This window comes from Drosophila miranda, assembly GCF_003369915.1.
Source record: "Drosophila miranda strain MSH22 chromosome Y unlocalized genomic scaffold, D.miranda_PacBio2.1 Contig_Y1_pilon, whole genome shotgun sequence".
Taxonomy (NCBI): domain Eukaryota; kingdom Metazoa; phylum Arthropoda; class Insecta; order Diptera; family Drosophilidae; genus Drosophila; species Drosophila miranda.
In genome coordinates, this window is record NW_022881603.1 from 7,255,538 (window position 1) to 7,270,916 (window position 15,379).

A 15,379-nucleotide genomic window follows, 5' to 3' on the forward strand; every position below is an offset into this window, starting at 1 on the left:
ATAAACAAATCGATTTTAGATCTCATATTCGGGAACCAATAATGTCTTAAGATTTCTTTCATACATTTCTCGGTTCCTAAGTGACATAAGTTTTCGTGAACTCTTCTGATTATTTGCGTTTCCATTTCAGCTGGGACATAAAACAGCTCAACGTCGTTCTCACCTATTTTATAAACAATTCCGTCGCTCAATGAAAATTTCTTAACAGGTCCATGCTCCAATTGTTCTTTTAATTTTCCTATATGGTTGTCCCTGTTTTGTGTTATCTGAAGCTGAAGATTAATGTCGTCGCACTCAATCACGGAAACTATTCGGTCTTTGTTATCACTTTCATGAATTGTCACTATTGGTTCATATTCAAAATCTTGATTAAGCGCTGAAGGATATCTACTTAAGGTGTCCACATGGGACATATATTTTCCACTACGATGTTTTAAAGTGTAATTATAATTTGCTAGTTCTATGGCCCATCTGGCGATATTTGAATGAAGACGTCCCTTTCCTAAACATAAAACTACTGAGTTACAATCTGTTATAATTCTAAACGGAATCCCTTCTAAATAAATTCGAAATTTCCTCAATGAATAGATCACAGCTAACGTTTCCAGTTTGAAACTTTCGTATCTTGCCTCTAGCTTTGTCGCTCTCTGTGAAAAATATGCTGTTGGGTGAAACTTATTGTCATCTTGTTTCTGCAAAAAAATTCCACCAAAGCCTTCACTACTTGCATCACAATGCAATTCTGTTTCTCGATTTGGATTATACAGAGCTAATACTGGTGACGAAATCAGTTTTTCTCGAAGATATTCAAAAATTTGTATGCATTTGTCTTGAAGCTCAAACTTAGTTCCAGGTTTTGTAAGTTCTTGTAATGGTTTTGCTATTTTTGAGTAAGCAGGGATGAAACGCCTAAAATAAGAGAATAATCCCAAAACCTTTTGCATTTCATGGCGATCTTTTGGCAATGGCAGATGCTTAATGGTTTCTGTGTGTTCACAGTTTGGGCTTATTCCGCTACCAGAAAGGGTATATCCCAAGAACTCAATACTTTCATAACCAAATTGACATTTACTAACCTTAATTTCTAGTCGATATTCTGCGAGAATTCTTAAAACTCTACCTACTGTTATAAGATGTTCGTTCAACGACTTGGAACCTATAGCGATATCGTCCATATAAACTACTACATTACGCTCGCGAATTAATGGTTGTAAAATGAAATTAATAAATCTCATAAATACTGCTGGTGCATTCATAAGTCCAAAAGGCATTCTTGTGTATTCATATTGTCCGCTAGGTATGACAAATGCTGTATACTGCACCGAACTCTCTGCTACTTTTACTTGGTGATAACTGTGTTTCAAATCTAAAAGTGTAAAAATTGTGTTCCCTTCTAATCTCTCTAAGCAGTCGTCTATTAGTGGCAATGGATATCCATCACGAATGCAAATCTTATTAAGCTGTTTGTAATCTACACACATTCTTTTTTCCCCTGATTTTTTCTTAACTAATACTATTGCAGAGCTGTAAGGCGATTTACTTTCTCTTATGAAGCCTTTTTTCAATAGTTCATCTATTTGGGTATCTACTTCTTTTTTCTCCTGATATGAAAGTCTTCTCGGAACAGTGCGAACAGGTTCTTCTGATTTAAGTTTGAGATTCATTTCGTAGTTATGTTGAATTGCTGGAATGTTAGTTAAGTCTGAATAGTTAAGTTTTATCAATTCCATGAATTTACTACGTTCTTTATCAGTTCGCTTTGGGTCGATATTATAGCTGTCCTCTTCTTTTGTTATTTCAATACTATATATATACGGTATATCTATGTCGGTTCTTTCTAATGATTCACTTGCCATATGCTTTTGCTCGTTATCTTTCAATAAAAGGTCAATGTTATTACAATTCAATTGGTCACTAATCTTATTCTCATAATTTTCATCCTTTAATAATCCATTCTTATTGATATCTGATAACATCATCTCACTATCTCTATTTGTCAATACTACATTTTCAATTTGGTCACTCTCAATGTTCACTAATACTCTATTTTTATCTAAGTCACTGTTCACTAATACTCTAATTTCATCTAAGTCACTGTTCACTAATACTCTATTTTCATCTAAGTCACTGTTCACTAATACTCTATTTTCATCTAAGTCACTGTTCACTAATACTCTATTTTCATCTAAGTCACTGTTCACTAATACCCTATTTTCATCTAAGTCACTGTTTACTAATACTCTATTTTCAATTGAGACCATATTGCTTTGCGTAACTCGCTTTACATTTTCAAAAATTAATTTTATTCCATAATTTTCAAGGAAACTGCGCTCCAGAAGGACATTACACGAAATATAGTTGTTTGGTACAACGAAAAATATAAGTTCTTTTTCAATGTTATGAAAAACTAAATTGACAATTATTTTTCCAAAAATGCTTATTCTCGAACCGTTAACTCCAAAATACTCTGTCGGTCTTAGTACACCATCAAAATTTTCATAAGGTATCGCCGAGCGCTGCATCAAATTAATAGCGCTACCGGTGTCCAACATGCCAGAAAGAAATTTAATTTGATACCTGCGTTTTATATCAGTGTAAAAATATACCCCTACCTGATTAACAATAGGAACAAAAATATTGTTCTCCTCTCTGCCGTCCATTGGCGGGTTGCTGGCTGTACCCACGGATCGCTGGGTTGGCATAGGCTTCTGTTGGCAATCCTTCACCTGGTGCTGCATGGATCCACACTGGAAACACGATCCCTTCTCCCGCTTAGGTGCGGGACACGATGAAGCATAATGGCCATGTGCTGAACAATTATAGCAGCGCACCTGGCTCTGGTCATTTCCGGAAGCGGTCATCCCAGTGCGCTTAAAATTCGTCTGGGTACTCTTCCTCAAAGCTTCGTATTGTCGAGCTAGCTCCTTAAGTTTTCCGATGGTCGACGCTGAATACAATAAGGCGATACTGGAAGATCGATCACGAAAACCATCAACGATGAACTGCACTGTCAATTTCTCTTCGATGTCGGCACGCATAGTAATTTCTTCCATGCGAAGAATATATCCCATTACGGAGTTTTTCTCCGGGTTGAAAAAGGTTTCCTTCAACAGAAGTACCACGTCGGCAGTTGAATTGCTGCGGCCAAAAGTTTTTAGGAAGTTTCCCTTACACTCGTCGTAAGTCCTTATTGCGGCGTCAAGTAATTCTTCTTCTTTCATATCGTCGATCTGCTCATTTTCAGACACTTTTCCATCCGATTCAATATCCGATTTATTCACCGGACTTTCAGAAACTTCGTCCATTCCACCACTTATGGCAAGCTTACGAAGTTGCCTTAGTGTTGCGCTGGCTGGAAAAATGATCTCCTTCTCCAGCAACCACTCTACAATTTTTTCTTTGTCAATGTTTGCCATGGTTTCCTCGGCCATTTATAAAATGTGGAAAATACTCGTTGTCGGGGATGCCAGTAGACAAATACTTATGTAGGCAGATACTTTAAAGGGCTACGATCCCACTTCTGAAGTTATTGGCGCAAAAGGTCCACGGATGTTTCGTGCTTTTTATGATTTTATTTTTACTTAATTCTTTTCAACCTCCTCGTCTTATCGATACCGCCAAAAGTGTTCATTCAACCCCAGCTCCGATCACCCGTTCTCTCATAGTTCTAGTTCGCAGAACTAGAACTATCGGATGATAATTCATATCGATACTTACGATATTTCGTACAACGTTAATAGTAAATACAATTGTAGAGTTATAATACTAAACAATCTAACAGCTCGGCCATCCTGACAATTAGATCGCCCTCGATCGTAAATATGTAATTAAGAGTAATTTTAATTTAATGTGTATATATATAAATTGTTAACTATTTAAGTAGGAGTCACTTTCACACTGATTACGCCAATATGCCCATTTCCTTAATCGGCATGCCTCTATAATGCCCTCATACCGGATTTGACTTATTTGGCAGTTTTCAATGTCATTTAACACATATCTGTCGTTCGGCAATACCTTTTTGATGATGTACGGACCCCTGTACTTCGGAACAAATTTTTTATTTGTACCTATTGTGGTGTCAATGTTTCTCATTACAACGTAATCGCCTTCCAAGAACTCAATATGATTTTTGTGATTCCTTTCAAAATACTCTTCACTCTTCTGCTGACAATGCTCGATTTTATCCAAAGATTTCTTACGTACTGATTCTAAATTGCTTTGAGTTTGGTCTTGTTTATCATCTAAGTATTCTGTTAACCCGTCAATATTACAACCCCTCTGTTGGACTCCGAATAACAACACTGAAGGCAATTCTTTCGTGGTCGAATGGACTGAGTTATTAATTGCATATTCAGCCTTTATTAAAAGTTTGCTCCAATCTTCGTGATTTATTGGCTCAGTTATTTTGGCGAGCATAGCTTTCATAGTTCTGTTAACCCGTTCTACCTGACCATTCGCTTGGGGTGAAGCAGTTGCCACTTTCACGTGTTCTATATTATTTTCTAGCAAAAATGTACTAAATTCTAATGATGTAAAACACGTTCCTCTATCGCTGATAATTCTACGTGGACGACTATAAAATTGAAAATACTTTGAAAAACATGTGTTGACTTCTTTAGTGCTTGTCGTATTTACAGAAAACAATTTTACAAATTTCGTAAAGGCGTCAATGATAACTAATACATGCTTCTTCTTTGATATAACAGCGGGAAGTGGTCCAAAATGGTCTACGTGTAAGGTGTCGAATGGGATTGGTCGCTTAGGAATATTGTGAAGTGTTCGATTATTCGCATGTGGGGACTGAAAACATGATACAATTTAAACAATTTCCTATAAACAAATCGATTTTAGATCTCATATTCGGGAACCAATAATGTCTTAAGATTTCTTTCATACATTTCTCGGTTCCTAAGTGACATAAGTTTTCGTGAACTCTTCTGATTATTTGCGTTTCCATTTCAGCTGGGACATAAAACAGCTCAACGTCGTTCTCACCTATTTTATAAACAATTCCGTCGCTCAATGAAAATTTCTTAACAGGTCCATGCTCCAATTGTTCTTTTAATTTTCCTATATGGTTGTCCCTGTTTTGTGTTATCTGAAGCTGAAGATTAATGTCGTCGCACTCAATCACGGAAACTATTCGGTCTTTGTTATCACTTTCATGAATTGTCACTATTGGTTCATATTCAAAATCTTGATTAAGCGCTGAAGGATATCTACTTAAGGTGTCCACATGGGACATATATTTTCCACTACGATGTTTTAAAGTGTAATTATAATTTGCTAGTTCTATGGCCCATCTGGCGATATTTGAATGAAGACGTCCCTTTCCTAAACATAAAACTACTGAGTTACAATCTGTTATAATTCTAAACGGAATCCCTTCTAAATAAATTCGAAATTTCCTCAATGAATAGATCACAGCTAACGTTTCCAGTTTGAAACTTTCGTATCTTGCCTCTAGCTTTGTCGCTCTCTGTGAAAAATATGCTGTTGGGTGAAACTTATTGTCATCTTGTTTCTGCAAAAAAATTCCACCAAAGCCTTCACTACTTGCATCACAATGCAATTCTGTTTCTCGATTTGGATTATACAGAGCTAATACTGGTGACGAAATCAGTTTTTCTCGAAGATATTCAAAAATTTGTATGCATTTGTCTTGAAGCTCAAACTTAGTTCCAGGTTTTGTAAGTTCTTGTAATGGTTTTGCTATTTTTGAGTAAGCAGGGATGAAACGCCTAAAATAAGAGAATAATCCCAAAACCTTTTGCATTTCATGGCGATCTTTTGGCAATGGCAGATGCTTAATGGTTTCTGTGTGTTCACAGTTTGGGCTTATTCCGCTACCAGAAAGGGTATATCCCAAGAACTCAATACTTTCATAACCAAATTGACATTTACTAACCTTAATTTCTAGTCGATATTCTGCGAGAATTCTTAAAACTCTACCTACTGTTATAAGATGTTCGTTCAACGACTTGGAACCTATAGCGATATCGTCCATATAAACTACTACATTACGCTCGCGAATTAATGGTTGTAAAATGAAATTAATAAATCTCATAAATACTGCTGGTGCATTCATAAGTCCAAAAGGCATTCTTGTGTATTCATATTGTCCGCTAGGTATGACAAATGCTGTATACTGCACCGAACTCTCTGCTACTTTTACTTGGTGATAACTGTGTTTCAAATCTAAAAGTGTAAAAATTGTGTTCCCTTCTAATCTCTCTAAGCAGTCGTCTATTAGTGGCAATGGATATCCATCACGAATGCAAATCTTATTAAGCTGTTTGTAATCTACACACATTCTTTTTTCCCCTGATTTTTTCTTAACTAATACTATTGCAGAGCTGTAAGGCGATTTACTTTCTCTTATGAAGCCTTTTTTCAATAGTTCATCTATTTGGGTATCTACTTCTTTTTTCTCCTGATATGAAAGTCTTCTCGGAACAGTGCGAACAGGTTCTTCTGATTTAAGTTTGAGATTCATTTCGTAGTTATGTTGAATTGCTGGAATGTTAGTTAAGTCTGAATAGTTAAGTTTTATCAATTCCATGAATTTACTACGTTCTTTATCAGTTCGCTTTGGGTCGATATTATAGCTGTCCTCTTCTTTTGTTATTTCAATACTATATATATACGGTATATCTATGTCGGTTCTTTCTAATGATTCACTTGCCATATGCTTTTGCTCGTTATCTTTCAATAAAAGGTCAATGTTATTACAATTCAATTGGTCACTAATCTTATTCTCATAATTTTCATCCTTTAATAATCCATTCTTATTGATATCTGATAACATCATCTCACTATCTCTATTTGTCAATACTACATTTTCAATTTGGTCACTCTCAATGTTCACTAATACTCTATTTTTATCTAAGTCACTGTTCACTAATACTCTAATTTCATCTAAGTCACTGTTCACTAATACTCTATTTTCATCTAAGTCACTGTTCACTAATACTCTATTTTCATCTAAGTCACTGTTCACTAATACTCTATTTTCATCTAAGTCACTGTTCACTAATACCCTATTTTCATCTAAGTCACTGTTTACTAATACTCTATTTTCAATTGAGACCATATTGCTTTGCGTAACTCGCTTTACATTTTCAAAAATTAATTTTATTCCATAATTTTCAAGGAAACTGCGCCCCAGAAGGACATTACACGAAATATAGTTGTTTGGTACAACGAAAAATATAAGTTCTTTTTCAATGTTATGAAAAACTAAATTGACAATTATTTTTCCAAAAATGCTTATTCTCGAACCGTTAACTCCAAAATACTCTGTCGGTCTTAGTACACCATCAAAATTTTCATAAGGTATCGCCGAGCGCTGCATTAAATTAATAGCGCTACCGGTGTCCAACATGCCAGAAAGAAATTTAATTTAATACCTGCGTTTTATATCAGTGTAAAAATATACCCCTACCTGATTAACAATAGGAACAAAAATATTGTTCTCCTCTCTGTCATCCATTGGCGGGTTGCTGGCTGTACCCACGGATCGCTGGGTTGGCATAGGCTTCTGTTGGCAATCCTTCACCTGGTGCTGCATGGATCCACACTGGAAACACGATCCCTTCTCCCGCTTAGGTGCGGGACACGATGAAGCATAATGGCCATGTGCTGAACAATTATAGCAGCGCACCTGGCTCCGGTCATTTCCGGAAGCGGTCATCCCAGTGCGCTTAAAATTCGTCTGGGTACTCTTCCTCAAAGCTTCGTATTGTCGAGCTAGCTCCTTAAGTTTTCCGATGGTCGACGCTGAATACAATAAGGCGATACTGGAAGATCGATCACGAAAACCATCAACGATGAACTGCACTGTCAATTTCTCTTCGATGTCGGCACGCATAGTAATTTCTTCCATGCGAAGAATATATCCCATTACGGAGTTTTTCTCCGGGTTGAAAAAGGTTTCCTTCAACAGAAGTACCACGTCGGCAGTTAAATTGCTGCGGCCAAAAGTTTTTAGGAAGTTTCCCTTAAACTCGTCGTAAGTCTTTGATTTGTCGACACGCATGAACAAGTCCGCCTCTGTTCCCGCCTTCATCAACATGCGCACACAACGAAGCTTAAAATTGTTGCTTTCGTTCACGCCTCCGCAAATCCCTGGAAAATTCAAGACCCATTCAGAGGCTTCATCATTTTCACTGGCAGAAAAAGGGGCAATAAGTTGCTTGACCATTCGGATGTCATCGGTCATATAGTTGTCCATTACCATTAAAGCAGCCAGTTTCTTCTTTTTCTCAGCCACCCTTATTGCGGCGTCAAGTAATTCTTCTTCTTTCATATCGTCGATCTGCTCATTTTCAGACACTTTTCCATCCGATTCAATATCCGATTTATTCACCGGACTTTCAGAAACTTCGTCCATTCCACCACTTATGGCAAGCTAACGAAGTTGCCTTAGTGTTGCGCTGGCTGGAAAAATGATCTCCTTCTCCAGCAACCACTCTACAATTTTTTCTTTGTCAATGTTTGCCATGGTTTCCTCGGCCATTTATAAAATGTGGAAAATACTCGTTGTCGGGGATGCCAGTAGACAAATACTTATGTAGGCAGATACTTTAAAGGGCTACGATCCCACTTCTGAAGTTATTGGCGCAAAAGGTCCACGGATGTTTCGTGCTTTTTATGATTTTATTTTTACTTAATTCTTTTCAACCTCCTCGTCTTGTTTCTGCGAACTAGAACTATGAGAGAACGGGTGATCGGAGCTGGGGTTGAATGAACACTTTTGGCGGTATCGACAAGACGAGGAGGTTGAAAAGAATTAAGTAAAAATAAAATCATAAAAAGCACGAAACATCCGTGGACCTTTTGCGCCAATAACTTCAGAAGTGGGATCGTAGCCCTTTAAAGTATCTGCCTACATAAGTATTTGTCTACTGGCATCCCCGACAACGAGTCGGATGATAATTCATATCGATACTTACGATATTTCGTACAACATTAATAGTAAATACAATTGTAGAGTTATAATACTAAACAATCTAACAGCTCGGCCATCCTGACAATTAGATCGCCCTCGATCGTAAATATGTAATTAAGAGTAATTTTAATTTAATGTGTATATATATAAATTGTTAACTATTTAAGTAGGAGTCACTTTCACACTGATTACGCCAATATGCCCATTTCCTTAATCGGCATGCCTCTATAATGCCCTCATACGGGATTTGACTTATTTGGCAGTTTTCAATGTCATTTAACACATATCTGTCGTTCGGCAATACCTTTTTGATGATGTACGGACCCCTGTACTTCGGAACAAATTTTTTATTTGTACCTATTGTGGTGTCAATGTTTCTCATTACAACGAAATCGCCTTCCAAGAACTCAATATGATTTTTGTGATTCCTTTCAAAATACTCTTCACTCTTCTGCTGACAATGCTCGATTTTATCCAAAGATTTCTTACGTTCTGATTCTAAATTGCTTGGAGTTCGGTCTTGTTTATCATCTAAGTATTCTGTTAACCCGTCAATATTACAACCCCTCTGTTGGACTCCGAATAACAACACTGAAGGCAATTCTTTCGTGGTCGAATGGACTGAGTTATTAATTGCATATTCAGCCTTTATTAAAAGTTTGCTCCAATCTTCGTGATTTATTGGCTCAGTTATTTTGGCGAGCATAGCTTTCATAGTTCTGTTAACCCGTTCTACCTGACCATTCGCTTGGGGTGAAGCAGTTGCCACTTTCACGTGTTCTATATTATTTTCTAGCAAAAATGTACTAAACTGATGTAATGTAATGATGTAAAACACGTTCCTCTATCGCTGATAATTCTACGTGGACGACTATAAAATTGAAAATACTTTGAAAAACATGTGTTGACTTCTTTAGTGCTTGTCGTATTTACAGAAAACAATTTTACAAATTTCGTAAAGACGTCAATGATAACTAATACATGCTTCTTCTTTGATATAACAGCGGGAAGTGGTCCAAAATGGTCTACGTGTAAGGTGTCGAATGGGATTGGTCGCTTAGGAATATTGTGAAGTGTTCGATTATTCGCATGTGTGGGGACTGAAAACATGATACAATTTAAACAATTTCCTATAAACAAATCGATTTTAGATCTCATATTCGGGAACCAATAATGTCTTAAGATTTCTTTCATACATTTCTCGGTTCCTAAGTGACATAAGTTTTCGTGAACTCTTCTGATTATTTTCGTTTCCATTTCAGCTGGGACATAAAACAGCTCAACGTCGTTCTCACCTATTTTATAAACAATTCCGTCGCTCAATGAAAATTTCTTAACAGGTCCATGCTCCAATTGTTCTTTTAATTTTCCTATATGGTTGTCCCTGTTTTGTGTTATCTGAAGCTGAAGATTAATGTCGTCGCACTCAATCACGGAAACTATTCGGTCTTTGTTATCACTTTCATGAATTGTCACTATTGGTTCATATTCAAAATCTTGATTAAGCGCTGAAGGATATCTACTTAAGGTGTCCACATGGGACATATATTTTCCACTACGATGTTTTAAAGTGTAATTATAATTTGCTAGTTCTATGGCCCATCTGGCGATATTTGAATGAAGACGTCCCTTTCCTAAACATAAAACTACTGAGTTACAATCTGTTATAATTCTAAACGGAATCCCTTCTAAATAAATTCGAAATTTCCTCAATGAATAGATCACAGCTAACGTTTCCAGTTTGAAACTTTCGTATCTTGCCTCTAGTTTTGTCGCTCTCTGTGAAAAATATGCTGTTGGGTGAAACTTATTGTCATCTTGTTTCTGCAACAAAATTCCACCAAAGCCTTCACTACTTGCATCACAATGCAATTCTGTTTCTCGATTTGGATTATACAGAGCTAATACTGGTGACGAAATCAGTTTTTCTCGAAGATATTCAAAAATTTGTATGCATTTGTCTTGAAGCTCAAACTTAGTTCCAGGTTTTGTAAGTTCTTGTAATGGTTTTGCTATTTTTGAGTAAGCAGGGATGAAACGGCTAAAATAAGAGAATAATCCCAAAACCTTTTGCATTTCATGGCGATCTTTTGGCAATGGCAGATGCTTAATGGTTTCTGTGTGTTCACAGTTTGGGCTTATTCCGCTACCAGAAAGGGTATATCCCAAGAACTCAATACTTTCATAACCAAATTGACATTTACTAACCTTAATTTCTAGTCGATATTCTGCGAGAATTCTTAAAACTCTACCTACTGTTATAAGATGTTCGTTCAACGACTTGGAACCTATAGCGATATCGTCCATATAAACTACTACATTACGCTCGCGAATTAATGGTTGTAAAATGAAATTAATAAATCTCATAAATACTGGTGGTGCATTCATAAGTCCAAAAGGCATTCTTGTGTATTCATATTGTCCGCTAGGTATGACAAATGCTGTATACTGCACCGAACTCTCTGCTACTTTTACTTGGTGATAACTGTGTTTCAAATCCAAAAGTGTAAAAATTGTGTTCCCTTCTAATCTCTCTAAGCAGTCGTCTATTAGTGGCAATGGATATCCATCACGAATGCAAATCTTATTAAGCTGTTTGTAATCTACACACATTCTTTTTTCCCCTGATTTTTTCTTAACTAATACTATTGCAGAGCTGTAAGGCGATTTACTTTCTCTTATGAAGCCTTTTTTCAATAGTTCATCTATTTGGGTATATACTTCTTTTTTCTCCTGATATGAAAGTCTTCTCGGAACAGTGCGTACAGGTTCTTCTGATTTAAGTTTGAGATTCATTTCGTAGTTATGTTGAATTGCTGGAATGTTAGTTAAGTCTGAATAGTTAAGTTTTATCAATTCCATGAATTTACTACGTTCTTTATCAGTTCGCTTTGGGTCGATATTATAGCTGTCCTCTTCTTTTGTTATTTCAATACTATATATACACGGTATATCTATGTCGGTTCTTTCTAATGATTCACTTGCCATATGCTTTTGCTCGTTATCTTTCAATAAAAGGTCAATGTTATTACAATTCAATTGGTCACTAATCTTATTCTCATAATTTTCATCCTTTAATAATCCATTCTTATTGATATCTGATAACATCATCTCACTATCTCTATTTGTCAATACTACATTTTCAATTTGGTCACTCTCAATGTTCACTAATACTCTATTTTTATCTAAGTCACTGTTCACTAATACTCTAATTTCATCTAAGTCACTGTTCACTAATACTCTATTTTCATCTAAGTCACTGTTCACTAATACTCTATTTTCATCTAAGTCACTGTTCACTAATACTCTATTTTCATCTAAGTCACTGTTCACTAATACCCTATTTTCATCTAAGTCACTGTTTACTAATACTCTATTTTCAATTGAGACCATATTGCTTTGCGTAACTCGCTTTACATTTTCAAAAATTAATTTTATTCCATAATTTTCAAGGAAACTGCGCTCCAGAAGGACATTACACGAAATATAGTTGTTTGGTACAACGAAAAATATAAGTTCTTTTTCAATGTTATGAAAAACTAAATTGACAATTATTTTTCCAAAAATGCTTATTCTCGAACCGTTAACTCCAAAATACTCTGTCGGTCTTAGTACACCATCAAAATTTTCATAAGGTATCGCCGAGCGCTGCATCAAATTAATAGCGCTACCGGTGTTTAACATGCCAGAAAGAAATTTAATTTGATACCTGCGTTTCAAATCAGTGTAAAAATATAACCCTACCTGATTAACAATAGGAACAAAAATATTGTTCTCCTCTCTGTCGTCCATTGGCGGGTTGCTGGCTGTACCCACGGATCGCTGGGTTGACATAGGCTTCTGTTGGCAATCCTTCACCTGGTGCTGCATGGATCCACACTGGAAACACGATCCCTTCTCCCGCTTAAGTGCGGGACACGATGAAGCATAATGTCCATGTGCTGAACAATTATAGCAGCGCACCTGGCTCCGGTCATTTCCGGAAGCGGTCATCCCAGTGCGCTTAAAATTCGCCTGGGTAATCTTCCTCGAAGCTTCGTATTGTCGAGCTAGCTCCTTAAGTTTTCCGATGGTCGACGCTGAATACAATAAGGCGATACTGGAAGATCGATCACGAAAACCATCAACGATGAACTGCACTGTCAATTTCTCTTCGATGTCGGCACGCATAGCAATTTCTTCCATGCGAAGAATATATCCCATTACGGAGTTTTTCTCCGTGTTGAAAAAGGTTTCCTTCAACAGAAGTACCACGTCGGCAGTTGAATTGCTGCGGCCAAAAGTTTTTAGGAAGTTTCCCTTAAACTCGTCGTAAGTCTTTGATTTGTCGACACGCATGAACAAGTCCGCCTCTGTTCCCGCCTTCATCAACATGCGCACACAACGAAGCTTAAAATTGTTGCTTTCGTTCACGCCTCCGCAAATCCGTTCAAAATTCAAGACCCATTCAGAGGCTTCATCATTTTCACTGGCAGAAAAAGGGGCAATAAGTTGCTTGACCATTCGGATGTCATCGATCATATAGTTGTCCATTACCATTAAAGCAGCCAGTTTCTTCTTTTTCTCAGCCATCCTTATTGCGGCGTCAAGTAATTCTTCTTCTTTCATATCGTCGATCTGCTCATTTTCAGACACTTTTCCATCCGATTCAATATCCGATTTATTCACCGGACTTTCAGAAACTTCGTCCATTCCACCACTTATGGCAAGCTTACGAAGTTGCCTTAGTGTTGCGCTGGCTGGACAAATGATCTCCTTCTCCAGCAACCACTCTACAATTTTTTCTTTGTCAATGTTTGCCATGGTTTCCTCGGCCATTTATAAAATGTGGAAAATACTCGTTGTCGGGGATGCCAGTAGACAAATACTTATGTAGGCAGATACTTTAAAGGGCTACGATCCCACTTCTGAAGTTATTGGCGCAAAAGGTCCACGGATGTTTCGTGCTTTTTATGATTTTATTTTTACTTAATTCTTTTCAACCTCCTCGTCTTATCGATACCGCCAAAAGTGTTCATTCAACCCCAGCACCGATCACCCGTTCTCTCATAGTTCTGCGAACTAGAACTATCGGATGATAATTCATATCGATACTTACGATATTTCGTACAATGTTAATAGTAAATACAATTGTAGAGTTATAATACTAAACAATCTAACAATACTAAACAATCTAACAATTTTATTATTTTTATTGTATTTACTTTATTACTCAATTAAAATTTAGTTGGGACACATTTGGTTTTTGGTTTTTCATCTTGTATAATAGGTATGCTGTCATTTGTATCTGTTTAATCCTGTTTTCTCCTTCAGTTATCCACAAATATGTATCTGCCTTACACATTTGCTGGCTTAGATGCCTATAGATGCTGGTTTTCATATGCAATTCACTTGAATTTGACGTTGATCTTTAATATACTCGTAATTTCAATTCTCTCCGCTAGTTTACATTAATTAATTTGAATTTTAAACATTTATGTAGTGGCTTAGGCTGCCGGTTGCGGGCTGTAGCTTAAAAGTTTACCAATTCAACTTGCTCTAATACTTGTATTTGGTTTGTATAGTTATATAAGTATATGTGGTTCAGTTTCCCCGCTGTCTTTTTTGGGGCTTCCCTTTCGGCTATATGTGTTTTTATACCCGATACTCAAAATGAGTATTGGGGTATATTAGATTTGTGGTAAAAGTGGATGTGTGTAACGTCCAGAAGGAATCGTTTCCGACCCCATAAAGTATATATATTCTTGATCAGCATCAATAGCCGAGTCGATTGAGCCATGTCTGTCTGTCCGTCTGTCCGTCCGTCCGTCCGTCTGTCCGTCTGTCCGTCCCTATTAGCGCCTAGTGCTCAAAGACTATAAGAGCTAGAGCAACGATGTTTTGGATCCAGACTTCTCTGATATGGCACTGCTACAAAAATATTTCAAAACTTCGCCCCGCCCACTTCCGCCACCACAAAGGACGAAAATCTGTGGCATCCACAATTTTAAAGATATGAGAAAACCAAAAACGTAGAATTGTAGAGAATGACCATATCTTTAATGACCATATTATTATTATAGCCAGCATCAAGAAAACAATTTCATTTTTTCTCGCCCTGTCTCTCTCTAACACACACGTAGCATAGGCGGCTTTGCTTAGAGTAAAACATTAGCGCCTAGATCTCAGAGACTACAAAAGCTAGAGCAACAAAATTTGGTATCCACACTCCTAATATATCGGACCGAGACGAGTTTGTTTCAAAATTTCGCCACACCCCCTTCCGCCCCCGCAAAGGACGAAAATCAGGGGATATTCAAAAATCTCAAAGACTATTAAGGCTATAGTAACCAAATTTGGTATCCGCACTCCTGTTAGATCTTACTATAAAACGTGTATCTCAAAATTTCGCCCCATTCCTTTTCGCCCACACAAAGGACGAAAATC

At 36.9% G+C, this 15,379-nt stretch overlaps 3 protein-coding genes across 3 annotated transcripts; all 3 read right to left on the minus strand.

Annotated features, from left to right (window-relative positions):
- Nucleotides 1–2,422: 2,422 nt before the first annotated feature.
- Nucleotides 2,423–3,606, minus strand: LOC117189744. Its single transcript, XM_033394820.1, has 2 exons — nucleotides 2,613–3,606; nucleotides 2,423–2,535 (listed from the first exon to the last, which is right to left on the minus strand). The coding sequence occupies exons 1-2, from the start codon at nucleotides 3,429–3,431 to the stop codon at nucleotides 2,527–2,529; spliced, it is 828 nt and encodes a 275-aa protein (XP_033250711.1). The 5' UTR covers nucleotides 3,432–3,606; the 3' UTR covers nucleotides 2,423–2,526.
- Nucleotides 3,607–6,619: 3,013 nt separating this feature from the next.
- On the minus strand, nucleotides 6,620–8,124 carry LOC117189745. The gene is made up of 2 exons (XM_033394821.1): nucleotides 7,448–8,124; nucleotides 6,620–7,370 (listed from the first exon to the last, which is right to left on the minus strand). Exons 1-2 carry the CDS (start codon nucleotides 8,075–8,077, stop codon nucleotides 7,362–7,364), a joined length of 639 nt encoding a protein of 212 aa, XP_033250712.1. The 5' UTR covers nucleotides 8,078–8,124; the 3' UTR covers nucleotides 6,620–7,361.
- A 4,383-nt stretch (nucleotides 8,125–12,507) lies between these two features.
- LOC117190983 lies at nucleotides 12,508–13,954 on the minus strand. The gene is made up of 2 exons (XM_033395963.1): nucleotides 12,698–13,954; nucleotides 12,508–12,620 (listed from the first exon to the last, which is right to left on the minus strand). The coding sequence occupies exons 1-2, from the start codon at nucleotides 13,769–13,771 to the stop codon at nucleotides 12,612–12,614; spliced, it is 1,083 nt and encodes a 360-aa protein (XP_033251854.1). The 5' UTR covers nucleotides 13,772–13,954; the 3' UTR covers nucleotides 12,508–12,611.
- Nucleotides 13,955–15,379: the final 1,425 nt, after the last annotated feature.